The sequence below is a fragment of the Macaca mulatta genome, chromosome 2, assembly GCF_049350105.2.
Source record: "Macaca mulatta isolate MMU2019108-1 chromosome 2, T2T-MMU8v2.0, whole genome shotgun sequence".
NCBI lineage: Eukaryota > Metazoa > Chordata > Mammalia > Primates > Cercopithecidae > Macaca > Macaca mulatta.
Window position 1 is genome coordinate 1,478,229 of NC_133407.1, and position 27,664 is coordinate 1,505,892.

Here is a 27,664-nt window from a genome sequence, read left to right on the forward strand (position 1 = left end):
CGCCCCTCTGGCTGTTCCTGCTGTCTTCCTTTGTCTACAAAGTCGAAAAGAACTCAGCATTCCACACTAGCAGCCTCATGATCCAGGCCTGCCTCACGTGCCAGGATCACGAGAGCCGCCTCCAACCCACCCCCAAAACAACAAAAGGATGCGCTCTGGCCTTGCCAACTTCAGTGCTTGGGACAAGCCGGCTCGCGTCCGCCGCCTCGGGTGCAGTGCGTTTGTCCCCTCACCTACCTGGCACGCACCGTTCTTACCCATCACGTCAGCACAACGTGACCTCGTGGGGAGCCACTTCCTCTGCTCCCAAGGCACCTGGGGCACAGTGATTACAGAGCACTTGTCTTGCCATGATGATGTCACAGTCCCCCAAAGACTGAGAACCCCTCTGGGGCACGAACTGTTTCTAGCCGGCTTGTGTTTCCTCATCAGGGCTCAACACACAAAAAGCACCCAACACCTCCCCACTGAGTTGATTCTCCCTGTTGGCAAACACACCTGGGTCAGCGTTTCAACATCCCAACTGAAGATCTTTTCGGTAAACCCAGAAGATGCCGGAAAAGCTGGCAGGCCAATTAGAAGCAAGAAAAACACAGCAGGAAACCCCAGGGTTTAGGGAACTGTGTGTCTGGCAGGAAAAGTACATGGGGTTCCCTGCTCCCCTGAGAAAACTCCAGCTGCTTTGACATCCTCTGCCCCCTGCAAAAATCTTTATGTGTTGGCTCTGAAACAGATTTTTAAATGCTTGTAAAGCATACACACGTCTGGATTGCTTACAAAAAAATTGATGTCTTTTTAAAAATGAAGTAAAAACACCTATGATCTCTAAATAGGATAATTGTGAGCAAAAGAATAAACTGTTTCCAAAAAAATAGGGAAAATGAGAAATGTAAAACACAATTCTATGTGCAGAGTGTGGTCAGTGCACAATGTAAGCTACTGATTAATAGAAACAGGCAGGAACACGCGGAAATAACATTTATAATAACTACTGTGTAGTGGGTACTGACTATGGCCCACACACTAAGCAAAATGTTTTATCTTCACAACCTCAGTCAGTCCTCACAACCCTTCTAGAAAGCAGGAATTACTCCATCAGTTTACAGACTCAGAAAAGTTAAATAACGTTTCTAAGATGAAACAGAGCTGGGAATGAAATCCAGGTCTAACAGCAATGCTCAAAGCTCACTTTATACGAACTTGTTCTGGCTGGGTGCGGTGGCTCACGCCTGTAATCCCAGCACTTTGGGATCAAGGACGAGGCAGGCAGATCATGAGGTCAGGAGTTCAAGATCAGCCTGACCAATATGATGAAACCCCCGTCTCTACTAAAAATCCAAAAATTAATCAGGTGCGATGGCGCATGCCTGTAGTCCCAGCTACTCGGGAGGCTGAGGCAGGAGAATCACTTGAACCCAGGAGGCGGAGGTTGCAGTGAGCTGAGATCGCATCACTGCACTCCAGCCTGGGTGACAGAGCAAGACTTCGTCTCAAAAAAAAAAAAAGAACTTGTTCCTTTTTATGTCTATTTGACTAGGTATTTTAAATCACAGTTAAAATAGAATTCCTGCCTTTGCAAACGGCATATGCAAATCTGCCAGGCTTCAGAGCTTCTGAGCCTCAGGGCCTACCCCGAAGGCCAGCCTATAGCCACCGACACACACGTGGCCCAGACTCATCCTGAATGGCCTGTTTGTTTTCAATAAACCCGAGTCATCAGCCTACTTTCCTATGATTTACCTCTTTTCCTATCAAGGTCACATGATCCTATGTGAAGCTCAAAGAGCTAGTTTCCTTAATTGACCTAGTGATTTCCTGGAAAGCAGAAAGAAACTGACGAATAATCTGACATTCTGTAATGGGCCAAGGATATTAATAGGCAACTCATTAAAAAGGAAACACAAATGGCTCAACTTGAGTTTATTCATAAGAGAAATGCATATTAAAACTATAGAAACACTATTTTCTAACAGTCTGGCAAAGATCAGAAAACTCCTTCACACACAGAACGCTCTCCTGCACAGGTGGTGGACAACTGAGGACGCCCCTCCACTGGGGGCAGGTTCAGCAGCACCCACCGCCACGGCACACACTCTGACCCGGGAGCCCCACTGCTGCAAACTCATCTTTCAGACTGACGTGCCCACGTACACCATTTACTGAGGCAATGGGTGTAACTGCAAAGGACCGGATACGACTAAAATTGCCCTTCATCAGAAGGAGCCCAGGTAAGTAGGTTGTGGTACACCCGTACAGCCATGCAACCGGAAAGAATGGGAAGCCCAGCTGGGCGCAGTGACTCACGCCTGTAATCCCAGCCCTTTGGGAGGCTGAGGCGGGCAGATCACCTGAGGTTAGGAGTTTAAGACCAGCCTAGCCAACATGGAGAAACCCCATCTCTACTAAAAATACAAAAATTGGCCGGGAGTGGTGGCGGCGCCTGTAGTTCCAGCTACTCAGACACTGAGGCAGGAGAATCGCTTGAACCTGGGAGGCAGAGGTTGCTGTGAGCAGAGATCACGCCACTGCACTCCAGCCTGGGCAACAAGAGCAAAACTCTGTTTCAAAAAAAAAAGAATGGGGAAGCACATTCAATACTGCTATGGAATTCTTCAAAATACTGTTAAGTAAAAAAACAAAAACAACAACAGGCACTACACAAGAAACTGGTGACACAGGCGTCTCTGGGCTGGGGAAGTGGACGGCTGGGGTGGGTCATTTCACTGTACACTCTTCAGCACCTTTTCAATTTTGAACCGGGTGAATATATGAGTTATTCAGAAAAACAAAATTAAAATGCCTAACATACTGAAGGGCTCCTTGTTCCTAACATTTCTGGCTTGGCTCCGTGTAACTGAGTTGCTGTGCTCTCTCCTGCAGCATATATCCCGCCTTACAGAACTCCATACAGCAAATGAAGTCCAGGCCCTGAGCCCCACAGGGATCCAGGCCCTGAGCCCCACAGGGATCCAGGCCCTGTGCCTTACAGAGATCCAGGCCCTGTGAAAGTCACTGACCAGACCGGTGGGGACTCTGGCCCGGCTGCCGGCTGTGTAAGGGGAGACGCCTCCCGGTGTCCGGGGCTGCACGCCCTCCCGCTGCCTCCAGGTGGTGCCACGAGGCCAGCCGCCCGGAGCTGATGCTGGTGGCCCGGGGAGCCTCACTTGGGGCTGGAGCTTGCTGACCAACAGGCAAAGGAACAGGCAGGTGCAAGTAAGTAACATAAAATAGAAACTAACTTTATTTCTCTGGAAGAAGCAGGTACCGAATGCTGGGGCAGCAACCGACAGGCTGGTGGGAAAACGTGGAACCGCACGGGAAGTTGGGTGGAAGAGGAAGCACTGATGTCCCTCCAGGGCGGCTGCCCCTTGGTCTCCTTCCAGCCCTGGGGCCTTGGGCCCTGGTCCCCGCCAGAGAATGGTCTGGCGCCCTTTCTCTGCCTCCTGAGCCACCTCAGGCTATTTCCAGGCACAAGATCCTGAGGCCAGCCAAGTCCCATTCAAGTCCATGGTGAGGCCACACGTCACATTCTGCCCGACACCCCAACTGCCTGCCAGGGGCCCCCTGGAAGAAGGCCCAGTCCTAGGAGGTCCTACCGGGTGCTGGTCCGCCTCTCCCTGTGGCCAACACATCCTGCCTGCCCAGGTCCAGTCAGGTTTCCTCCCCGTCTGGTCACCCAGGGCAGGGCCTGGGGGCACTACTCCAGCCACAGGCCCCACCCAGGACCCAGGCCAGAGGCAGGTCATACCCAGAGCCTGCTGGGGCAGCCCCCAGGCCTGTCTTCACCGGGCCCCTTCCTCATCTTGGCTGGGGCACCGAACCAAAGTCTGCAGGGACAGCGCTGGTGCGGGAGGGATGGGCAGGGCGGGGCTCCCAGCCTCCCGCAGCCTTGGCCTTGCTCCGTCCCCAGGAGCAACAGGGAGCAGCAGGTCCTCCAGGCCTGGATGGGAGCATCTCCCCACCCCTGGTGGATGGACAGGCTCAGGCGATTCCTTCAGCCAGGTCCTCTGGCTCTCCAGACACGTCTCAGCGCCTGCAGAATGGGAAACCACCAGCAGTTACACAGGTTACAGAAAGGTCAGCGGGGCGGGTACCGGGAGCCGCAGGAGTCGCTGCCTCCTGGTGCCAGGGAACACCACTGGAAGCTGGCAGTGCCCGGCAAGAACTGTGACATTTATCATCCTGGATGTCCTTTCTCTGTACGTTAATAAACGATGAGTAAATTAACTAGCACTCCTGCGTATTAGAGAATCTGCGGACGACCGGTGCGAAAAAGCCCAAGCCTAAGTGGATGCAAATCAGTAAGAACCACCCAAGACAGCATGAGACAGACGGGGGACACGGGGTGCCCGCGTCCCGGGTGTAAATCAGTAAGAACCACCCGAGACAGCATGAGACAGACGGGGGACACGGGGTGCCCGCGTCCCGGGTGTAAATCAGTAAGAACCACCCGAGACAGTATGGGACAGACGGGGGACACGGGGTGCCCGTGTCCCGGGTGTAAATCAGTAAGAACCACCTGAGACAGTATGGGACAGACGGGGGACACAGGGTGCCTGTGTCCCAGGTATAAATCAGTAAGAACCACCTGAGACAGTATGGGACAGACGGGGGACACGGGGTGCCCGCGTCCCGGGTGTAAATCAGTAAGAACCACCCGAGACAGCATGAGACAGACGGGGGACACGGGGTGCCTGCGTCCCGGGTGTAAATCAGTAAGAACCACCCGAGACAGTATGGGACAGACGGGGGACACGGGGTGCCTGCGTCCCGGGTGTAAATCAGTAAGAACCACCTGAGACAGTATGGGACAGACGGGGGACACAGGGTGCCTGTGTCCCAGGTATAAATCAGTAAGAACCACCTGAGACAGTATGGGACAGACGGGGGACACGGGGTGCCCGCGTCCCGGGTGTAAATCAGTAAGAACCACCCGAGACAGTATGGGACAGACGGGAGACACGGGGTGCCTGCGTCCCGGGTGTAAATCAGTAAGAACCACCCGAGACAGTATGAGACAGACGGGGGACACAGGGTGCCTGTGTCCTCGTGCCAGGCATGCTGTGCGTGATGTGACAGACACACCCCCCATCCATCGCGCCAGTCCCGTCCACAGGGTGGGCACTATTTTTTTATTTTATTTTTTTGAGACGGAGTCTTGCTCTGTCGTCCAGGCTGGGGTGCAGTGGCGCGATCTCGGCTCACTGCAAGCTCTGGTTCCCGGGTTTACGCCATTCTCCTGCCTCAGCCTCCCGAGTAGCTGGGACTACAGGTGCCCGCCACCACGCCCGGCTAGTTTTTTGTATTTTTAGTAGAGACGGGATTTCACCATGTTAGCCAGGATGGTCTCGATCTCTGACCTCGTGATCCGCCCGCCTCGGCCTCCCAAAGTGCTGGGATTACAGGCGTGAGCCACCGTGCCCAACCTAGGGTGGGCACTATTATCTACACACTTTACATATGGAGAAACTCAGCGCCACGCACAGGCCACGTGGCTGGGACAAGGGCAGCAGGCCCTGACTGAGCTGCCGTCTCCAGGGCCTGGCCCGTGTCAGCCCCACCTCCTGCCATGATGCTGGCTCCACCCATCTGACCTCAGTTCACTGCTTTTTGCTTTGGCAGCACTCTCACATACATATTTACATAATGTGTAAAGTATATTTATATATGTATATATTTTAAATGTCTATATTTTATTACACTATAATATAAACCTTTTACAGGAAAGACAATACATTTTCTTTTTAGTGAAAAAAATTTTTTTTTTTTTTTTTTTTTTTTTTTGGAGACAAGAGTCTCGCTGTTGCCCAGGCTGGAGTGCAGTAGTGCCATCTCAGCTCACAGCAATCTCCGCCTCCCAGGTTCAAGCCATTCTCCTGCCTCAGCCTCCCGAGTAGCTGGGATTACAGGTGCCCGCCACCACACCCAGCTAAATTTTGTATTTTTAGTAGAGACGGGGTCTCACCATGTTGGCCAGGCTGGTCTCGAACTCCTGACCTCAGGTGATCCTCCCTCCTTGGCCTCCCACAGTGCTGGGGATTACAGGCATGAGCCACGGTGCCCGGCCAACATTGAAATTTTAAATGTTACTTTAAACAGAAATACGGAAACACAGAGGTGAGACAGAGGTGTGTAAATCACGGGGCCCTAAAGCACCGTTCCCTGGAACCGCTCAGGGTCGCTGCAGGTGCTAGGGGAGCAAGGTCCCTTCAACTGGAGAGGCTCCAATTCCCTCTTGTACTCGTTTGAAAACCAAGTGGCTAATATGTCCAAATAAACACATTTAGGAGAAACGATTTCCTGAGCCCCGTGCACGCCTCCCTCCCGCAGCTGGAGAGCCGTGTCTCCCTGGCCGGGAGTGGCCTGCGAGGTGCTGGGCTTCCTCCCAGCATGGCAGGCTCTGGGACAACCCTCCTGGGGCACGGAGCGGGGCAGACTGTGGGGCTCACTCACTTGTGGTGGGCAGGGCCCCAGGAGCCCAGAAGGTGGCAGCCGGCCTGCTCCAGGTTCCAGTCGAACATCTCCAGCACTTTGTGGCACTCCCCTCTGGGCCGTAGGCCCAGCCCGAAGAGCTGCTCCACCTGGGGGTAAGGGTGGTGCCATGGACACGCGGACCCAGGGCACCAACTAGGGTGGGGAAGAGGAGAGTTGGAGCCAGGGGGCGGGGGGCTGGGGGCAGCAGAACCAGGCTTCAGGGTCCCTAAAAGCCAGAGCGAGCAAGAGGTGGTACCTTCAGATACTGGGCAGCCCTCTGCACGCTCCAGCCGTGGCTCTGCAGGGCCGCCTGGCACTCCTCTGTGGTCACCCCATGCACCATGGCCTGCAGCTGGGCACACCCCCACCCCCGTCAGCACCACGAGGGCCCACTGCTCCAGGCCCCTTGGGCCCTGCCCCACCTCACCCACAGCCAGGCTGGGTGCTCACCATCTGGATCTTGTCTGCTGGCCGGCCCGCCTCTGGCCCGTCCCCAGGGCAGCCCCTCTGTGGCAGCCGAGCAGTGGCCCTCGGGGCTGGTGGTCGGGCCCCTGGGTTGCTGTTGTTGGTGGAGAAGTTGGCCTTGGGGTCCGAGGCAGCCTGGGGCATCGGCCGCACGGTGGCCGTGGGGGCGGCGGGGGCCGGGGTGCTGGGTGGGGGCAGCAGCAGGGGCACAGGCAGGGGGGCCGGCTCCTCGGGGCTCTGGGCCTCACGCAGGAAGCGCTGGTAGCGCTCCAGGTAGGACGGCCGCTCAGGCAGCAAATAATAGTGGGTGCTGCTGACCTTCTTGCCATCCCGGACAATGGGCAGGATGCAGGGACCGGCCCGCGGGCCAGGCGCCTGGATCACCTGGGGGGTGGCGTACTTGGGGTCTGAGGCAAAGCTCTGGGTGGTGGGCATGGTCTTCCCAGGTGAGCTTGAGAGTCGGGGTGGCAGTGGGGAGCTACCAGGTGGTACCAGGGGGCTGGGTGTCCTCGAGCCTTGAGGGGACAGGGGCTCCCGCGGAGGTACCCGGGGAGGGGAGGCAGGTCCAGGCCACCGGCCCGTCTCCTCCTCGCCCGAGGGGGCTGGAGACAGCTGGACGTGTGGGCGCGTGGGCCGAGGGGGGATGGGTACCCGGGGGGGCACCTGGGGCTTGTCGTCACCCCCTGGGCTGGGAGAGGGGGTCAGGGAGCCGGCCGGAACCTGCAGTTGCCTCATGCACTCCTGCTGTAGCGCCTGGAAGATCTCTGCGGTCTGTGCAGAGCTGGGCGGCTTGCCCCCACCCTGGGGCGGGAGGAACAGGTTGTCCTCCAGGGGAGGGGGCGGCCGCCCCTGCTCAGGCACAAAAGCGTAGTTGGTCTCGCCCTGGCTGGGCCCAGCAGGGACCCCCATGCCCACCAGGGTGCTGTTGATGGAGCAGACCTCAAAGTCATCCTCATCCTGGGCCACATCGTCGTAGGCGGGCGGAGGGGGCAGCGGGCGGGCATCCCAGTCCACCACAGGCGTGGGGTGCAGGGGCCGGGGCAGTGCCCGCGTGGGGCTCTGAGGCGGGGTCTCGTCCAGCAGGGAGCAGGCGTCCATGGCCAGCTGCGCCAGGGAGGGCGCACAGGGCCGCAGGGCCGGGACCACGGGCTCCTCACCAAAGTCAATGAGCGTGACCTCGGCCCCGCTGCCTCGGCCGGCCTTGGTGCCCGGCACCCGTGCTGAGGGCTTTGCCAGCCACAGCCCTCGAGGCAGGCCTGGCTTCCGCAGGCCCAGCCTCTTGAAGTCGCTGGACAGGGGGTCCTGGTCCTCGCTCACAGGGTCATACGTTGGTTCTGTGAGGAAAGGGAGACCCCAAAGGAAGGCAGTCAGGCCGGGTCAGGGGCACAGGGGAGGTGGCACATGGGAAAGAAATCCGAGTGTCCCCCAGCAACCCTCCACTCCCAGTTCGCCCCGAGGTCTGAGGTCAGCCATTGGCTGCCAGGTTCTCAGTGCACCTCCGACCCCTCGATCAGGAGGGCGGAATCTGCTCTGCCCAGCAGGCAGCCCCGTGTGGGCCCACGAGCCCCGCCTCCCTCCACCTGAGCTGGAGCAAGCAACACTGGCTCCTGCCCGTCGCTCCCTCCATCAGCACAAGACCCTGGCAGCTCTGCGCCCGGGCCCCAGCGAGTTAGTAAGCCCTCACCCCCGCCCCCGTCACGGCACACCATTAGTGCAGGCACGGAGCCGCCTCCTGCCATCAGGGCCATAGGAACTATCCTTGGAGAGGACAGCGCTCCTGACCAACCGCCACGAAGCCCAGACAGTGCCCGCCGGTCTGAGAGGCAGTGAGGCCGAGGCGGAAGCCAGGGCCACCCTCGTGCTCCAAAAGCCCAGGCAGGTCTGAGAGGAAGTGAAAGCCTCAGCCTCACTCGTGCTCCAAAAGCCCAGGCAGGTCTGAGAGGGAGTGAGGCCGAGGCGGAAGCCAGCGCCACACTCGTGCTCCAAAGCCCAGACTCTGGGGGGCAGGCCGGAGGAGGCAGGCATGCTAGGCCAGGCCAGCCGCGGAAGCTCACAGCACACACCAGCCTCCCCGCCCACCCAGCTGCCCGGGCTCTGTACCTTCCAGGAGAGGAGTGAGAGAGAGGGGGCGGGGGCGGGGGCCGAGGCATCGGGAGCAGCCCCACTTACTCTGAGTGAAGAAGGCAGGCTGAGGTGGGCGAGGTGGAGGCTCCCCTGCAAGAAAGGCCATGCGGACAGGGGGAGAGGGACGGAACAGGACAGAGGACAAGGGAGGAAGACGGCCGGACGAGAGGGCAGAGTGTGGAGAGAGAGGAAGGGAGAGAAGTGAATGGGGGCGAGTGAACGTACAAGCCCCCAGCACACGGGAGGCCGCGGGCGGCAGGATAAGGAACACGGCAGTCTGGTATGACAGGCAGAGGACCGGGAGATGGAGGAGGCTCCAGGCAGAGCCGGACCATCGGGGGGGGTTTGGCTTGGGACAGGAGAGCAGGATTAGGGGGAAGTGAGGAAAGCCAGGATCTGAGCTCGGCCGTGGAAGGAGGGAGGAAGGACGCCGGGGCGGACGGGGCTGCTGCAGACCCAGCCTGAGGAGGCCCACCTCGGCGGAAACAGCTGCCTGTCTTCCACCCCACGCCCAGCCAGAGCCAGGGACACAGCTGTCCCGCCTGCTGCCCTGACCCCACTGTCCCCAGAGCCAGAGGAGCAGGCTTGGGGTGGCCTGTGAACACAGTGCTCCTTCCTGAGCAGCCAATGAATCAGGGACACCAAGGAGCAGAGGAGATCTTACTTTTTACCCCTCCTAGATGCTGGGGGGGCCGGGAGGTGCTCAGCTCCACGCTCAGCAGGTCGGGGGGGTCCATGGGGTTTCCCAGATACAGTCTGTGGGGGAGAGAGCCAGGTCAGGAGAGCAGGGGAAGCATGTGGAGGGGTGGCAGAATCTTATCGGAACCCCCCCCTCCTGGAGGAAACCGGGTGTAGTCTTAGGTCTGGAGCGCAGGCCTCCCGCCTCCCAGTCCACAGACCCTGACCACTCATCTCAGCTGGAACCAGACGAGGGACACCACGGTGTCCTGGAGAGAGGGCAGAGAAAGGACATCTGACCCCAGGATGGAAAGCCTAGGACTTCAGGGGCTCCAACTGTACCCTACAAGGGCAGAGGTGGTCCTCAACAACCCCAGGCCCCTAGCCCACACCAGGCAGCCGCAGGAGGGCACACACTTCCGTCCTGCAGGCCACGATGGGGGGCCTGAGAACGAGGCATCCAGCTATGGTGCCCGGCCAGGGTGGCCAGGAGGTGCAGGAGAGGCTGGGCCACCTGTCCTGCTGCGGATCCACCCTCCGTCCCTGCACCAACCGTCAGTATCTAAGACTTAGTCACTGGGGCTGATTAAAGCCCGGAGGAATGGGGCTGGGCTGGCCACGGCGTGCCAGGAGGGAGTGGGGCAGAGGGCACCAGCCTCTCCCGGAGGTGTCTGCAACCTTTCACCCCAAGCCTCAGGCCCTTGCTGGGCTTTTTAGGCAAAACGCATGGGCTGAGCCCTGTGAGCCTGGGGTTCTGGTGTGTGGGGTCCGGTGGCTGGAGGCCCCTGCTTTCCATGCCTCTCAGGACAGACCAGAGTATCAGAAGTCAGCAGGAGAAGGGCTGCAGAGGCCAGGGACCTGGAATCCCCCTGTGGCCAGCAAGAGGCTTGGAGGCCTGGCGGAAGCAGCTTCCAGGGCCTCCCTGGGGTGTAGCATCCCGAAGTGACCGATTCTGTGTGTCCTTCCCAGATGCCCCTCAGTGGCCTTATCCTCTTATACAGGAGGCAGCGCCCCTCCCAGGTATGGAGTGAGCTCTGCACTGTGCGGTGGGGAGGCAGACCTGCCACCTAACATTCCCTCTGCAGTCCCCAAGGTCCCCAGTCCTGCTGTGGTTCTGGGAAGCAGGCTCACTCCCACGTGCACCTGCACACATCCCCAGGGCCCGAGCCAGTGGGCTCAAGTCTCCAGGACTCTGGCACCACCGGCAGGAAAAGGAAAACCACTGCTCGCGTGCAGGGGTCACAGGGGGTCACGGGGGGGTCACGGGAGAAGCTCTGCCCCTCAGCAGCTTCCACCGGGTTCCTCCCAAGTCCATTTTCCTAAGGCCCGGGTCCCAAGAGGGGTTACAGCTGTGGCTCCGGAGACCTTTCCACCAAACAGGAGTCCATCCTCAGAAGCTCCTGACCCTACTTTCATCTGTGATGGGCAGGAAAGCTTCTCTCAGGACCCCTGCCTCTGAGCAGCACGTTCTAATTCAGAGTGAATTTACAGCCCTCCCCTCATCGGGGGGTGGACCCATTTCACAGATGAAGTCAGTCTCGGAGTTAGGAGATCGGCCCCTGAAGCTTGAAAACGGCAGGGAAAGCACGTTCCCCGGGAGAATCCCCACCAGGCTGGGCTTTCTAGGGTTCCAGCTTCCCGAGAGTAAGGCCAGGGGTGAGGAGGGGAGGGTCGCGGGTGGCGGGTCGGGGGCTGAAGCCCGAGCGAAAGGTGCAGAACAGGTTCCGCCTACGCGTGCCGTGCTGAGGGCCCTGGAGTCCCGAGCGGGGCACCCGTCCCCGTCCGGTACTCACTCGTCAATCCTGTCTGGGAAGCCCCAGCAGTGGCGAGGGTCGCTGTCGCCATGCCCCGTGTGGATGAAGCTGTTCTGCAGGGGCTGGCTGATGTCCTGGGCTGACAGGCCGGCCACGGAGGTCACCACGTTGCGAGGGAAGGGTCCCACACACAGCGTCCGCGTGTTCTGGCCACGCCACCAGTAGTTCTCGGCCCTGCCCGACAGAGATGGCACAGTGAACTCGAGGCGTGGCGGGCAGCCCCGGCACTGGGACCCTCCTCACACCCTGGCCACTGTGGCAGAACGAGGATGGGGCTCAGGCCTCAGGACCAGACTGTCTGCCACCGGCCCTCCTCCCCCACAGCCCCCGTGACCCACCATGCCGCGTACAGGCCTGTTTGCACACGGCCTTACCCTCAACTCTCTAGGTGGGTCAGGCAGCTTTCCCTACAGTTTGCAAATAAGGAGGCACGCTGGAGGCTGCTGCAGCAGGCACTTTCCCCACGGTTGGCAAATAAGGAGGCACGCTGCTGCAGCAGGCAACATGACCTGTCTACGGTTACCAGAAAGATCCCGGGACCCAAACCCAGCTTTCAGGTCTGCGGGACCAGTGCCCCAACCACAGCTCCTCCTCGCTCCCCAGTCAGTCCCCTGGCAAGGCCGGGCCCCAGTCCTCTTCTGGCCACTGGCTTTCACTCCTCGGCTGGGTTCCAGGAGTTCTGAGAGGTGTGGGGGTGTCAGGACACCGAGGGCCTTGCACTAGGCTGGGGGCCAGACCTCCAACTACAACCTGCCTCCTGCATTGCAGACCCGTGAGAGTCTAGAAGCACTCCGGGCAACTCAAGGCCTTCTCCCCACCACTTCACATGCTTCCGGCAGTTTCTATCACCTCCTGGCAGGCCTGCAGGAGCCTCCCCGTCTCCTCAGGAGGTGCTCTACTTGTGTCTTAAAACAAGAAGTCCAAAAGGGAACTCAGTACTCACACAGTGAGCAGACAGTGGGGCTGCCAGTGCCCTCTGACCTCAGTCCCCCTCTGACCTCAGTCCCCCTCTGACCTCAGTCCCCCCCTGACCTCAGTCCCCCTCCGACCTCAGTCCCCCCCGACCTCAGTCCCCCTCTGACCTCAGTCCCCCTCTGACCTCAGTCCCCCCTGACCTCAGTCCCCCCTGACCTCAGTCCCCGCTGACCTAAGTCTCCCGCTGACCTCAGTCCCCCTCTGACCTCAGTCCCCCCCGACCTCAGTCCCCCCCGACCTCAGTCCCCCCCTGACCTCAGTCCCCTCTGACTTCAGTCCCCCCTGACCTCAGTCCCCCCTGACCTCAGTCCCCCTCTGACCTCAGTCCCCTCTGACCTCAGACACAAAACCTCTGCTGCTACAGCCTAAGCCGGGGCCGGGGCTGGGGCCCGGCTGGGGTAGGGAAGGCACACCAGGAAGCACAGGGCTCCCGCGAGACACTCCTGACACCCGAAGGCTGTGACAGGCTGTGAGGCTCCCGCCTCCGCGCTGGACTTGCTCATAAGTGATGCGCTGGGCAGAGTCTGCGCAGGGGGGGCGGTGACAGTCCCGTGCTGCTGGGGTGGACACGTGTGGCACCACACTGCACACCCTCCCCACCAACCCCCGCGTCACCTGTCCCAGGGCCAAAGCCTGAGGAAGGGCTCCTCTGAAACACAGTCAGGCCCGGGAGAGAGGATGGAGAAGGCAGCAACGCGTGGGCACCCAGACCCACAGCCTTGTGAGGTGACCAGGCCTGGCTGGAGCGGCTCAACTCCGGCAACAGCCCATCCCAGAGACCAAAGTCAAACCGGAGAGCACCACAGTCCGCGGGGGGGTGGGAGGTGAGGGGAGGGGGGCCCAGGGAAGCTCGTGGAGGCGGGGGGTGTATGGAGGGGGGGAGGGGGGCGCCTGGAGGAGTTGGGGGGAGGCATAGGGAGGTTGGGGGCCTGGGGGGGGGCACGTGGAGGCGGGGAGTACATGGAGGCACGGGAGGAGGCGCAGGGAGGCAGAGGGCTCGGGGGGCGGCGCGTGGTGGGGGCGCAGGGAGGTTGGGGGCCGGGGGGGGCACGGGGAGGCATATGGAGGCACGAGGTGGGGAGGCGCAGGGAGGCTGGGGGCCGGGGGGGGCACGGGGAGGCATATGGAGGCGCGAGGTGGGGAGGCGCAGGGAGGTTGGGGGCCGGAGGGGGCACGGGGAGGCATATGGAGGCGCGAGGTGGGGAGGCGCAGGGAGGTTGGGGGCCGGGGGGGGGCACGGGGAGGCATATGGAGGCGCGAGGTGGGGAGGCGCAGGGAGGTTGGGGGCCGGGGGGGGCACGGGGAGGCATATGGAGGCGCGAGGTGGGGAGGCGCAGGGAGGTTGGGGGCCGGGGGCGGGGTGCGGGGAGGCACGTGGAGGCGCCGGGGGCGGCGCGTGGTGGAGGCGCAGGGAGGTTGAGGGTCTGGGGGGGCGCGGGGAGGCGCGGGGGGCGGGTGCGTGGAGGGGGGCGAGTGGAGGCGCAGGGGGGAGGCTCAGAGAGGTTGGGGGCCCGGGGGGACGCGGGGAGGCACGTGGAGGGGCGGGGGGTGGCGCGTGGAGGGGGGCGCCTGGAGGCACGGTGGGGGAGGCGCAGGGAAGTTGGGGCCCCGGGGGGGGGCGCGGGGAGGCACGTGGAGGCTGGGGGGGGGGCGCAGGGAGGTTGGGGGCCTGGGGGTGCGTGGGGAGGCGTGGGGAGGCGCAGGGAGGGCGGGGGGCGCGGGGAGGCAGGAGGCTCCCCCTGCCCAGCCTCCCATACACAGGGCCACTGGCCCGGCCCCACCACACACAGCCACCCTGTGATTCCCACCCTGCCTGCAGGGTGGGAAGGAAGGAGAGAGGACAACACCCGGGAAGGGACAAGTCCCATCCGAAAAATTGGGCTACTCGAAGGAGCAGAGCCACGGCTCCCCAGCACAGGCACACACAGCCTCCCGCGGCGGCCCGCAGGGGAGGAACCCCGGCACCAGCCCGGCTGCGGCTCTCCTGCTACACCCACGGGCTCCCTGGTGGCGGCCCCGGGCCAGAGGCTGGACTGCTGGACTCTGGTCTCCACCTCTTCAGGGGCGCTCCTTAACCAGGTGAGAATGCAGCTGAGGCGGAGACCTCGCTCAGAGCAAGACTGGTGCCCAAGGCAGGAGGCCACTCCCTCTGGCCTTTCCCTTCCACCAGCACTGCCCAGCTCCTGGCACACAAGCCTCCTCTGGGACCCACTTGTTCGAGGGAAAGGAGACACCAAGCCCACCTCCCTTAGCACAGGCGTGGCCGAGGCGAGAGCCCCCACGGCTGCTGGGAGTCCTGGCCACTCCAGAAAACATGCTTGCTCCTGGGGGAAGGAGAGTAAGAGGCAGAGAATGTGTGCAAGAAACACCCCTCAGGGTCACACCCAAGCACATTCCCAGGCAGCTTCTCCCCCAAGAGGACCAGTGTCGCTTCTCACAGCCCACACACATCCGTGTGAGGCTCACTGTGGCCGAGGCACCAGCAGCCCAGAGGGGACTGAGGCCAGCCCTTCCCTCCAGGCCCACCCTGTCCGCGCCCTCTCTCTCCGGCCACCAACAGGCCAGAGTCCCTGCGGCCATGGGAGGGCCAGGGCTGCCACCAGGCGTGACTGAAGCAGGGGCAGGTGCGGACTTCCCGGGGAAGCAGGCAAAGGGCCCAACACCTCCAGCGTGAACCTTCTACCTCCTGCTGCCCCTGGGCCTCTGGTCAGCGTCTCTGGGGTTGACAAGATGGAAAACAGAGGCCGGGCGCTGAGAACTGCCTGAGGCTACCCCAGCTCTGGAAATCTCAGCACCGTGTTCCCGTCCTGGCCAGAGGTAGTCCAGAAATGGCTCAACCAATGCCGGACATTCTGTTCACAACGCCCGCCCGCTCTTCTCTCTGGGGGTCCCAGGCGCCCAGGCCTGGAGGGATAACCAGGATGCCTGGCTCCCACCCCAACAGGAAGCCGAGGCTCCAGGGCCAGACCAGGCCAACGACCCGCAACGGATCCCAACACCCGCTCTGTATGCGGAACAGAAGTGCTGCCAGCCATCCCTTCCTCCAAATGAGCCCCCAGGAAAGACCAGTCATCAACTGTGTCTCCAAATCTAGACAGAGCACGAAACACCTAGGTGTCTTCCCTCTGCCCACAGCCTAGTACCCTGAGAAGGACTGAGCCTAGATTCAGAGCTGGGGCAGGTGGCCTCCCCGACTCCATACCAGGAAACAAACGCTGGACACGGCAAGCGGGAAGTCACTGCGAAGAGAAGGCCAGGCTAGGAGGGAGGCCCAAACACAGAGACCCACATGTGCAAAGCCAGGCCCAAAGACAGACAGAGCATCTGCCCGGAGACATGGAGACGGAGGCAGTCACACAAACACGGAGATATTCCGGGACTGAGAAAACAAGGGGCAGAGTCAAGCTCTGCCACCACTGACACCCAGGCCCGCTCCCAAGCCTCACCAGCTGCTGTGGCCTCCTGCCCCTCACCTCCCACCTCCTGAGCAGCTTCAGGCACAGAGGGCAGGTGCTGTGGTCCAAGCCAGGGCTGGTGGCCCTGGGGAAGCAGCCCCCAGCAGCAGCCACAGGGAACCAGCGGCTGGGGCTAACAGGAGCCTTCGACGGAAGGGCAGGGCAGGGCAGGGCGCACCCACAATCCTCCCGGGAGCAGCCGCTCCCGGCCCCTCCCTCTGCCCGCCTTGCCCCGTCGGTGACCTAAAGCACCAGCTCCAGAGACACACGCCCCAAACACAGGCCACTCCGAGTCACCCCTGGGGACACTGGCAGGCACACAGGCTCCTGCTGAGCAAGGGAAGCGGGCGGTAAAGATCTGGGGCTCCGGCGGCAGCACAAGAGGGGCCAGGCCAACGGTTCTCCGGCTCGTGGAGGCAGACATGGACGTGGGGCTGAACTTTGGGCTGGAGGCCCTGCCAGGTACCTCCAGGGGACCCCCACACTTAATCTTCCTATTTCCAGAATGCTCCCCGGAGCGCCACGCTTGCAATCCCATCCCTGACCTCTCCGCTCCAAACCCGCAGACTGTGTGCCTCCTGTCGCCAAGCCTCTCTTTCTAGAACCTTCTGCTTTCTTCCCCAGAATAACACCCCCAACCACAGGCCCTGCAGTCTCAGTATGTCATTCCTGTTCCCGGACCCTGGGCCCAAAGGTGAGGGAGCCAGGCCTGGGAAGGCTCGGGGTGTCGGGGCCACAGTGGTGCAGGTCACACTCCACGCAGCCCCCCAGGTCTCCTCCCTGTGCCCCCAAGAGGCACGGGATTGCGCCGAAGGCTGCAGACCCCTAAAACCCGTAGTGTAGGTGGAAGAGGCTTCCTGGGAAGCAGCCCCACCCCCTCCTTGCCTGGCCTGAGTCACAGGAGCTGAGAGCACAGGGAATTTCCTCCACTTCACGCCTCTTCCTGGTCCTCAATACTCCCCTGCCTCAAAGGCACCTCACGCCTGCCCTGCCCCCACCAGTTCCTCAGACGCCCTGGGGATCAGCTAGCAGAAGGCAGGGTCAGCAGTGGGTGGGGCCTCAGGGCAGGCGCTAGAACTGCGGGGCTCGGGTGGAAGACAGGGGCTCTGCAGAGGCTGTGGCAGGAGGGTTAGGTACAGAGAGGGTCTCCCCAAGGGGAGATGGGAAGAGAGGCCCAGAGGCTGGAGGCAGGCCTGGGAGCGCGTAGTGGGCTCAGCAGGAAGGATGGAAAGCTGGCAAGAGGGCAGGCTGGGCTGCTTCAGCTACTGAAAGGCACCCAGGCGGAAGGCTGAGGCCCTGTGCCAGGGAGGAGCAGAGGAGGAAGCACGGGAGTCCAGAGCTCTGCTGCGACCCAGGCCAGGCCAGGCCACTCCCTACCCCTCCATAAAGGCAGCCTGGCCCAACCACAGAGCCAGGGCTGGAGCCCAGTGGGAAAGGGTGGTGGAGAGAAGCTGCGCAGGGAAAGGCACTAGGGAGACGGAGGCAGGCCTGTCCTCCCCTCACACTGCAGGGTTCAGGCCCAACCACCAGCCTGTGTGTGGCCAAGGGAATCTTGGAGGCCAAAGAGATCTGTCCACAGGCCCCTCTGACCTGTGCCCTTCAAGCGATCCCAGGGCGGGCCCAGCCCTGCACTCCCTACCTTCCCTCGATGACGGTGATGACGTCATTCATCTGGATGTGCAGTTTGTCTGGCTCCTCAAAGTCCTGAAGGGCCCGCATGTCCGTGGGCTGGGCCTGGGGGAAGAGAAAGGTCACTGCCAGCTCTGGGACTGACGCCTGGGTAGCCCCTCCGCTTGGACACCCCAGCTCTCCTGGGCTGACCTGTCCCTCACCTCCAGCAGGAAGTCCCGCAGGGCCACAAATGTAGGTCTGTCCTCCGGCTTGTGAGCCCAGCACTGGACCATGACGTTGTAGATGTCCTGGGGACAGTCCTCAGGCCGGGGCAGCCGCTCCCCCTCCTTGTCGATCTTATGCAGGATCTGAAGGTGAGAAGGTGCAGCGTTTGAAGACAGACAGAGCACCCAGCCCTTCACTTCCCGCCTTCCCTCCGGCCTATCCACAGCTGCAGCAGCTGCTGCCGTGCCTGGCCTCCACAGAAGGGATCTGCCTGCCCGGGAGGGGCCCTCTCCAGAGCCCTAGACCCTTCTTCCCAGGTCTGGGGCCTCGGAGCGAGTGGATGTGGCAAGGGCTAGAAGAGGAGGGCAGGCCCCAGCTTTTCCCTCCCCGTCTCTTTGCTGGGCTCTCCCTGAGGCCATACAGATACGGGGCGTGGAGGAGGGAGTCCGTGGGTGAGAGGCAGTTCCAGCAGGGCCAGGCTGCAAGCTGGGAATGGAACTCACCCCACCAGCCCTATAGGGGCCCATCTCCCAGCCTCACCTGACTGCCATTGAGGCCGATCCAGGGCTCCTGGCCATAGGTGAACATTTCCCACAGCGTCACCCCAAACATCCAGGTGTCGCTGGCATGGGAGAAGGTGCGTGTCTTCAGGCTCTCGGGGGCACACCTGGCAGAGGCAGGGGTCAAAGAGAACCCTCTCAAACACCCTACTTGCATCCGTCCCGGGGACTTAAAACACTCATTCAGCGAACACTTGTTGTGACCCCGTGCCACGTTCAACAGTGGGTCTTGGGGGCGCTGTGTGAAGGGGCAGGACTCCTTGACTACATGGTGCACAGACTTGGGGAAAATCCTCTAAGCCCAGGTGTCTTCCTCACTGCAGCCTGGCGTGGGAAGAGGAGGGGAAGTTTCCCAGCCAGAGAAGCAGGGAAATGAAGGAGGTCAGAGGCTCTAGGACGGGGCAGGCAGAGAAGATCACTGGCTGTTTTCGGACTGTGGTGGGAGGATGACAATTCCCAGATTTGGGGCGGGATCCTGGGATTTGGGTCCTTCGGCAGGAAGGAGTGGGTGGGAAATTCAGATAGGGCCTGGGGAAGAACCAAAATGGGTAGAAACAGTCATACTGGCTTCACCCAAATACATTCGTTCTGGGCACCCCCCGGGTGAGGGGGAAGCGCCACTGTGGTGAGGTTAGACACGGACATCCCGGCGTGGGCTGAGGTGCAGAGAGGAGGGTGGCACCTAGACAGGGAACCAGAGCGAGCCCTGCCCCTCAAAGGGGATGGGGCCAGGAAAGTCTCTCGAGATCTCTAAGGCTCATTATCCTCATCGGTGAAAAGAGAACAATAACCCGCCCCCTTCATCGTGTTGTTTAAAGGCAACTGTATTAATACATTACCACGCAAACCAGGATGCCTGAATACAAAAGAGGCTGCTATAAATTACTGCAGGACGACAGGCATAATCTAAGACCTATGCTCACCCTAGGGGTAAAGCCAGCTGCTCCTTAAGATGGCCATGCGCTCTGGATCATAAGGGGTGCCCACAGTCACCGCTCGGCAAGCAGAACTGGAATAACCCTTCCCGCCTCAAAGCAGGCAGATCACAGTCCTTTGGGTGCTTCTCGCACCAGAGGACCACAATGGTCTCAGCAGAGGATAAGCCCACAGAGGGGCCAGGGCAAGTACCACCCCCAGTGCACAGGTGAGCAGCCCTGGCCCATCTACAGGGCCTGCTGTGGCCTGGGCCTGTCTACCGCTAGCTCCACCTACAACATGCTTACCAACGAGTCTTTCCCTGGCAAACTTCCCCTGACATTTCAGGAAGCCTTTGAACACCCTACCGAGCAATGCCCCTTGGGTGAGGCCACGGCATTTATCCCTGTTAACACCCCACCCAGCAATGCCCCCTGGTGAGGACACAGCATCTATCCCTGTAACACCCCACCCAGCAATGCCCCTTGGTGAGGCCACGGCATCTATCTCTGTAACACACCACCCAGCAATGCCCCTTGGAGAGCCCCACAGCATCTATCCCTGTAACATCCCACCCGGCAATGCCCCTTGGAGAGCCCCACAGCATCTATCCCTGTAACACCCCACCCAGCAATGCCCCTTGGTGAGGACACAGCATCTATCCCTGTAACACCCCACCCAGCAATGCCCCCTGGAGAGCCCCACAGCATCTATCCCTGTAACATCCCACCCGGCAATGCCCCTTAGTGAGGCCACGGCATCTATCCCTGTAACACCCCACCCAGCAATGCCCTTTGGAGAGCCCCACAGCATCTATCCCTGTAATATCCCACCCGGCAATGCCCCCTGGAGAGCCCCACAGCATCTATCCCTGTGCTTTCCAGCACTCAGATCCTGGCATGCAGGCCCTCAAGAATTCCTAGATGGATGGTGAGTGAATGGGTGCAAAGGAGGGCACCCCAGGCTTAGAACAGACAAGGACAGGCCCAAGCAAAACCAGGGGCTGTGGTGGGTCAAGAAAGCCCCAGAACTTTGAGGCCGGGGTCTGCAGGGACTCTGTGAGCTGGCAGCACCTGCCCCTCACCAGGCGAAGGGCACCTTGCGATGTTCCTGCATGACGTAATGGTCGTCATTCTGAGGTAGTGCTCGCATCAGCCCAAAGTCCCCGATCTTGACCAGGTCGCGAGTAGCCAACAGTAGATTGCGGGCAGCCAGGTCACGGTGAATAAAGCGCTTGGACTCCAGGTAGCCCATGCCCTCAGCCACCTGCACAGCGTAGCGACTCAGAGTCCCCAGGAGGAAGTGGCCCTGGTGCTTACGTAGCCGGTCCAACAACGATCCCAGAGGTGCCAGCTCTGTCACCTGAGGTCACGGAGGAGGCAGGAGGAATGAGCTGGAGGACCCTGCCCCTTCTCAGCAGCCACGCTGGGCCCCCAGCCCCCTTCCGGAACCAGGCTGCACACTCCTTCCTGGCCTGCTGTCTGGGGACCTCTAGGAGTCCTGCAGTTTCTCAGGCCTCTCCCTCGAGACAATGTAGGAAACTGATACCCAGAGAGAAGGAGCTCAAAGAGGCAATGGCTAGAAATTCCAAAACTTGGCCAGGCCTGGTGGCTCACGCCTATAATCCCAGCACTTTGGGAGGCTGAGGCGGGTGGATCATTTGAGGTCAGGAGTTTGAGACCAGCCTGGCCAACATGGTGAAACACCCTTCTCTACTAAAAATACAAAAATTAGCCAGGCGTAGTAGCGCACAGCTGTACTCCCAGCTACTCGGGAGGCTGAGGCAGGAAAATCGCTTGAACCCAGGAGGCGGAGGCTGCAGTGAGCCGAGATCGTGCCAGTGCACTCCAGCCTGGGCGACAAAGCGAGACTCTGTCTCAAAATAAATAAATAATAAAACATAATTTCCCCAAATTAAACTCAATGGCCAGCCCCTCCCATGGGAGTAACTCTCTGACACTGAGCACCAGCAAATCCAGAGGCAGACCCAGACCCGACCGCAGCAGACACAGCCCGGACCAGGCTGGGCCCTTGTGAACCCCTTTACTCCATCAGGTGGGGGGACCAAAGTAGGATCTAGGGCGCCTCTGACCTCAGGATGGAGAGAGTAACTGCACCACACGTCTAGGACCACAGCCCTCTCCCTGCCACCCGCTCCTGCCCACAGCACTCACCATCTTCATGGGCGGCGTGAGCACCACCCCGTAGAGGCGGATGAGGTTTCGGTGGTCGAGCGAGTGCATGGCGTTGACCTCCCGGATGAAGTCGTCCATGGCTTCTGGCTGGCTCAGGACGTCGGGCTTCAGGCACTTCACAGCCACACTCACCTGTCCACAGCAGGATGTGCAAGGACTCAGGACCTGCCAGGTCCCGGACACACGGAGCCAACCTGCTCCGCCCTCCAACTCGGCTCAACGATCCCCGCCTCCGAGCCGCTCATCTGGGTGGGTAAGCACGCCACCAGTGCCTGGGCTTACATGCTCTACAGGAGGCCTGGCTGCAGAAGGGCAGAGGGCTGGCCCTCAGGAGCCATCGTTGGCCATGCCTCCCCTTCCAGGGGGAATGCTGGGCTTAAATACCAACCAAAAAGTAAGAGATAACCAGTATGATGAGAGAATATTCAAATGTTATAAAATGGATTATTTTTTTTTTGAGATGCAGGCTGGAGTGCAGTGACATGATCTCAGCTCACTGCAACCTCCACCTCCCGAGTTCAAGTGATTCTCCTGCCTCAGCCTCCTGAGTAGCTGGGATTACAGGCAGGCACCACCATGCCTGGCTAATTTTGTATTTTTAGTAGAGACAGGGTTTCTCCATGTTGCTCAGGCTGGTCATAAAATGGAATATTAAAAGTTCTTTTGCTGTAGAAGGAAAATGCTTTAAATGTAATGCCAAAAACAAACGTGGAGCTAGAGGTCAGCACAGCGGCTTCCCCGGGAGAAGGGCTGAGTGACAGCGGCTTCCCCGCGAGAAGGGCGCAGGCGCACTGAGTGGACGGCGGCTTCCTCGGGAGAAGGGCGCAGGCGCACTGAGTGGACAGCGGCTTCCCCGGGAGAAGGGCGCAGGCGCACTGACTGACAGCGGCCTCACCTCGAGAAAGGCGCAGGTGCACTGAGTGGACAGGGCATGCGGAGCCCTCTGAGGTGCCGGGAATGCACCGGACGTGACCTGGGCAGTAAGAACATGGCTTCTGCATAGGAAACAGTCACACCAGAACTGTATGCTGTGGTGCACACATGTTATCCTGAGGGGAAAATGTTAAATGCAATGCCAGGAAGAACAAGATTTTAAAAGCTGTATCCAGAATTTGTATCTTAACTAAATCCGACAAAATACCTAAAGTAGGAGGAAGAGGCAGAAATGCCAACTCTGCTTCCTCTTAGTGATGGGATTACAGGCGATTTTTTTTTTGTTTTTCAAATAGTTTCCAAACTTTTATAATAAGTAAATTATTTTTATAGTTGAAATAATAAGTGTGCTTAGTTAAACCTGAGCATGGGCTGGGCGTGGTGGCTCACACCTGTAATCCTAGCACTTCAGGAGGCGAAGGTGGGCAGATCACCTGAGGTCAGAAGTTCAAGACCATCCTGGCCAACATGGTGAAACCCTATCTCTACTAAAAAGACAAAAACTAGCCAGGCGTGGTGGCGCACACCTGTAATCCCAGCTACTCAGGAGGCTGAGGCAGGAGGATCGCTTGAACCCGAAAGGTAGAAGGTGCAGGGAGCCGAGATCGTGCCCATTACACTCCAGCCTGGGCAAGAGTAAGACTCCGTCTCAAAAAAATAAATAAAAACCCAAAAATCCTGTTGTGATGCGTCCCCAGTCCCATTCACATCCCAGTTGGGGGCCGAAGAGCCACTGCCAGCCTTGGGTCCCACGCCTCTGCCGCGCCGGCAGGACACAGAGCTCACCGTCTTCCCTGAGGGTGCGTCCCACTCGCCTCTGCGCACCACGCCAAAGGAGCCATCGCCCAGCTTCTCCAGGAGGCGCAGGTCCTTCTCCCCAATGAGGCAGGTGAGGCTCTGCAGGGGCCCCTCCCCTGCTGGGCCCCCAGGGGCGGGCGAGGTCTTCCGGAAGGTGCTCTGAGAGTGATGAGGGGGGAACTCAGCCTCCAGTCGCTTTCCACTGAACACCTGTTTGAGGGCAGCCGGGGGCCAGATGGAATCCAACACCCCAGGATCACTCAGTCCCACCCTGCTGGGTCCACCTGGTGATCCCTGGCTCAGCTTCCAGATAAGTCCTGGCTTTGCCAAACTGCCAGTGGGGCAGCCTGGCTGGAGGGCTGCACTCCGTCCAGGCACACCCCAAATACAGAACTCAAAGCCTGACGCTGGCCTCAAGGTAGGTGCCAGAAAAAGACCAACAGGCATCAGCCTGTGGCTGCAGTGGCCCCACACCCAGCTGTGCGGACAGGGAGAGTCCAAAGCCCTCCCAGCACTGCCCACCCAAGGTCTGAGTCTCCTCCCAGTCCTGCCCCACCCTCCCCTCCTGCACCCGCCGCCCAGCAGACTCCAGCCCTAACTCATGTAGATGTGCAGGAGCCACAGGGGCCTCCGCAAACACCTCCTTGTCCATTTTTAGCCCTGGCCCCTTCTCTGGCCTGACCATTTGGTGCTGTCTGTCTCCACCCTCACTAGGGAGTCGGCTGCCCTTCATCCTGCCCAGGGGAGAGGATAATTTTAGTCTGAGGTTGAACCGTGAGTGTGTGTGTGGTTCAGATGAAGCCAGTCCTTACTGGGGAAGGGCCTGGGAAGACAGCTGGGTTTCTGGAGGGGCGACTAGAGCTGAGGGCTGAGACAGAAGGAAGAGTGGAGGAGACTCTGAGGCCAGACTGGACAGGGAGGGGGCCAAAGGTCAAGAGACAGAAGAAAGGAGGCCATGAGGGTCAAAGCTGACCACATCAGTCTGACTTGGCAGCCTCCACCGAGGCACCCTAGGCGCCAGGCTGCAGATTCTTGCCAGTTTGGGTCTCACGTCCCCAAAGCTGGTGGAGCCTTATCCGTTCGGGCTAGGGTGCCTCAAATCTGAGGGCCTCTTCTGGCCTCTGTGCTTCCTCACAGTAACTAGAATTCCTTATGTTTGCAAGCAATGTTCAGGTTACAAGACCCTTTACAGTCATTATCTCTGGTGCCTCCCACAGCCCTGGGAGATGAGCTGGGCAGTGGGCCCGGCATCATTTCACTGAAGACATGACGAAAGACAATCGGGAGGCCACTGACTGCCCAGGGACCTATCAAGAGCCAGTGGCAGATCCAAGACCCCTAAATCTCAGCACCCCTAAATCTCAGCACCCCTAAATCTCGGCAAACCACGCTGCTCTCTTCTCCGGCCTCCACCAGCCCGACACTACTCATCCTTCCCTAAAACCCGGGCAAAGGACCAGGACAGTGTTCCCAGAAAAAGCCACAGGGTCCCAAGAGACAGCCCCTTTGCCGGATTGCAGCCAGGAAAATCTCTGCTGCCCAATCCCACTCCAGCTGTTGGGCCCTGCCCAGCCCCCACCCCAGACCTGAGGCCAGAAGTGGGGAGGAAAGGCCACGGCTGGCTCACTTCCTCTCTCATTGTCTTCCAGACAATGGGCAGAGTTCCACTGAGTCAGACCAGGGACTCACTACACCACAGACCCAAATTAGGACAAGGTGTGGGGAGAGGTGGGGACAGGCTGTGGGGAAGGAAGCTGTCAGCAGGGACAGATGACCAGAGAAATACAGAGATTACAGAGGGTCGGGGAGGAGGGAAGCCAAGTGAAGATGTTCTGGGTCCAGACAGGCCCACCGCCCCACGCTGGACACTGGCCCCAACGCCCAGACACAGCAGGGCTAAGTTAAGGCACACACTTGTCAGTGAGCTCCTGTTCCAGGCGCTGAGAGGGGCTGTGAAGGCCTCACCACACACAGGCTGCCTGCGTGTCCATATCTGGGGGAGACAGACACTTAGCCTGGCAGCTCTACAAGTGCCCTGCCCGATAAGACCCTGGATGCAGGGGTTCCGTACAAAGTGCCGGCGGAATGGCGAGATTCGACCTGCTGGGGAGTTGGGGAAGGTTCCCAGGACTGGAAGCGGTAGGGGGCATTCGAAGCTGCCACCCTCCCACCTCCTCACCCACCTTACTCATCCACGACTTGCGTTTGCACAAGGCCTTCCTCCTCTTCACAGCCTCCCACAGCCGCCGCTGGCCTGCAGGGAGGGTGGGGAACCCAGCGCTGTGAAGGCAGCTCAGACCCGAGAGAGGCTGCTGCCTATGGTCCCCTCGCGGGGGAGTCTGCCACTGGACACCACTCAGCACAATGATACCAATGAAATCAACCCCAACTAACCGGGAGCTTCAACTGACCAGACGGCCTCTGCACTCCACTTCCCGGCACTGGCTCTCAAACTGGGTGAAGGTGTTTAACCAAAAACTTGAAGTGGTGGGCTTCTCCCAGTTCTCAGGAAAAAATCAAGGTAATGAACAGAATTTTCTCAATGTTGAGGTTTTTTTCCCTCCATAAAATTTTGTTATGCTACTGGCATCAGACACCAACTATCCAGGCCAAAAGTAGCATAAGTCAATGTCCAACTCAGCACGTGACTACCTATTAAGCTAGTTTAACTTGAATGCCCTAATACGTTTCTAACGTTCTACGAAGAACATCACGACTTTTAGATGCCACAAGCCCCACTTTTAGGAAAAATACGAAGATAAGAGTTGAGCTCAAATCAGAGCAAACCTGTTTGTGCGCGTGTGTGCGTCTGTGCATGTGCGTGTGTGTGCGTGCATGTGTGCGTGCGTGTGTGCATCCTTGTGCATGTGCGCGAGTGTGCATGCATATATGTGCCTGTGCACGCATGTGCGTGCATCTATGTGTCCGTGTGCGTATGTGCGCATGTGTGCATGTGTGTGCGTGCATCTGCGTGTGTGCGTGTGCATGTGTGCGTGTGCGTGCATGTAAGTGTGTGCGCATGTGTGTGCGCGTGTATGTGCACGTGCGTGTATGCATGTGCGTGTGAGACAAAGAGCACGCTAGTGGGAATCAGCAAACCATCTGAGAGTTAGCGTTCTCCCTACAGATCTCTGGACGTGGATCCCCCCCGACCACCCCTTATTCAGAATGATGAGAACAAACTCAATTTGATGCTTATGAAGGAGAGGCGATCAAGGACATACTCTCTATGTAAGAACAAACAGAACGGGGCATGGAGTGACTCCTGTGTAGCTGGCTTTCGGGAAGGCCTCACTCTCCTCAAACTCCAATTCACCTTTACAACTGCCAACTGTTCTCATCACACATCAGCACCTACTGAGGTCCCTCCTGCGCCGCCTCAGGCCCTGGGACAGGCAGAGTCCTCAGCCTGCTCCACCTCAGGCTCTGGGACAGACACAGTCCTCAGCCCGCGCCGCCTCAGGCTCTGGGACAGACACAGTCCTCAGCCTGCTCCACCTCAGGCCCTGGGACAGACACAGTCCTCAGCCTGCTCCACCTCAGGCCCTGGGACAGACACAGTCCTCAGCCTGCTCCACCTCAGGCCCTGGGACAGACACAGTCCTCAGCCTGCTCCACCTCAGGCTCTGGGACAGACACAGTCCTCAGCCTGCTCCACCTCAGGCTCTGGGACAGACACAGTCCTCAGCCCGCGCCGCCTCAGGCCCTGGGACAGACACGGTCCTCAGCCTGCGCCGCCTCAGGCTCTGGGACAGACACAGTCCTCAGCCTGCTCCACCTCAGGCTCTGGGACAGACACGGTCCTCAGCCTGCTCCACCTCAGGCTCTGGGACAGACACAGTCCTCAGCCCGCGCCGCCTCAGGCTCTGGGACAGACACGGTCCTCAGCCTGCTCCACCTCAGGCCCTGGGACAGACACAGTCCTCAGCCTGCTCCACCTCAGGCTCTGGGACAGACACGGTCCTCAGCCTGCTCCACCTCAGGCTCTGGGACAGACACGGTCCTCAGCCTGCTCCACCTCAGGCCCTGGGACAGACACAGTCCTCAGCCCGCTTCACCTCAGGCTCTGGGACAGACACAGTCCTCAGCCTGCTCCACCTCAGGGCCCTAGGACAGACACGGTCCTCAGCCCGCGCCGCCTCAGGCTCTGGGACAGAGTTCTCAGCTGCCACCCATGCACTCAGTGGTCCTGAGGACAGAGGATGTAAACGGTCAGGGGTAAGACAAGTCAAGTCAACATCCCACCTACCAGGCCGGCCCATGCCAATCTTCTCCAGGTCCTCATTCTTGACGTACTCAAAGTGGGACAGGCGGGTGACATTGAGGTCATCTCGGAGCCGCAGGAAGTACTGTTGCAGCTGCACCTCGGACAGCAGCTCCAGCAGCCAGCCTGTGCCCTCCTCCGGCTGCATGCTGCCGCCTCCCAGCCTCTGTGGGGAGGG

The 27,664-nt window shown here is 59.9% G+C and overlaps 1 protein-coding gene and 1 long non-coding RNA gene across 51 annotated transcripts in view; one reads left to right on the forward strand and one right to left on the reverse strand.

Moving 5' to 3' along the window:
• Positions 1–3,218: 3,218 nt before the first annotated feature.
• Positions 3,219–27,664, reverse strand: part of TNK2 (tyrosine kinase non receptor 2) — a 47,107-nt gene continuing 22,661 nt past the window's right edge. For 5 of the 50 annotated variants that reach the window (XM_077991103.1, XM_077991102.1, XM_028843523.2 and 2 more), the window contains exons 2-16: positions 27,472–27,652; positions 25,406–25,476; positions 23,211–23,432; positions 21,471–21,623; positions 20,381–20,658; positions 18,362–18,488; positions 17,818–17,964; positions 17,625–17,719; positions 11,535–11,729; positions 9,728–9,819; positions 9,109–9,153; positions 6,925–8,273; positions 6,731–6,826; positions 6,454–6,581; positions 3,219–4,033 (exon numbers count right to left, since the gene is read on the reverse strand). In XM_077991103.1, the coding sequence (XP_077847229.1) occupies positions 4,027–4,033; positions 6,454–6,581; positions 6,731–6,826; positions 6,925–8,273; positions 9,109–9,153; positions 9,728–9,819; positions 11,535–11,729; positions 17,625–17,719; positions 17,818–17,964; positions 18,362–18,488; positions 20,381–20,658; positions 21,471–21,623; positions 23,211–23,432; positions 25,406–25,476; positions 27,472–27,634 (3,168 nt within the window). In that variant the 5' untranslated portion in view covers positions 27,635–27,652 and the 3' untranslated portion in view covers positions 3,219–4,026. Of the gene's footprint in view, positions 4,034–5,965; positions 6,090–6,453; positions 6,582–6,730; positions 6,827–6,924; positions 8,274–9,108; positions 9,154–9,727; positions 9,820–11,534; positions 11,730–17,624; positions 17,720–17,817; positions 17,965–18,361; positions 18,489–20,380; positions 20,659–21,470; positions 21,624–23,210; positions 23,433–25,405; positions 25,477–27,471; positions 27,653–27,664 lie in introns of all 50 variants that reach the window. The other 45 variants (XM_077991112.1, XM_077991111.1, XM_028843525.2 and 42 more) reach the window with 14 other exon arrangements.
• Positions 16,307–22,514, forward strand: LOC144338964 (uncharacterized). The gene is made up of 2 exons (XR_013413455.1): positions 16,307–16,447; positions 21,464–22,514. It is a non-coding gene; the product is annotated as an uncharacterized LOC144338964 (long non-coding RNA).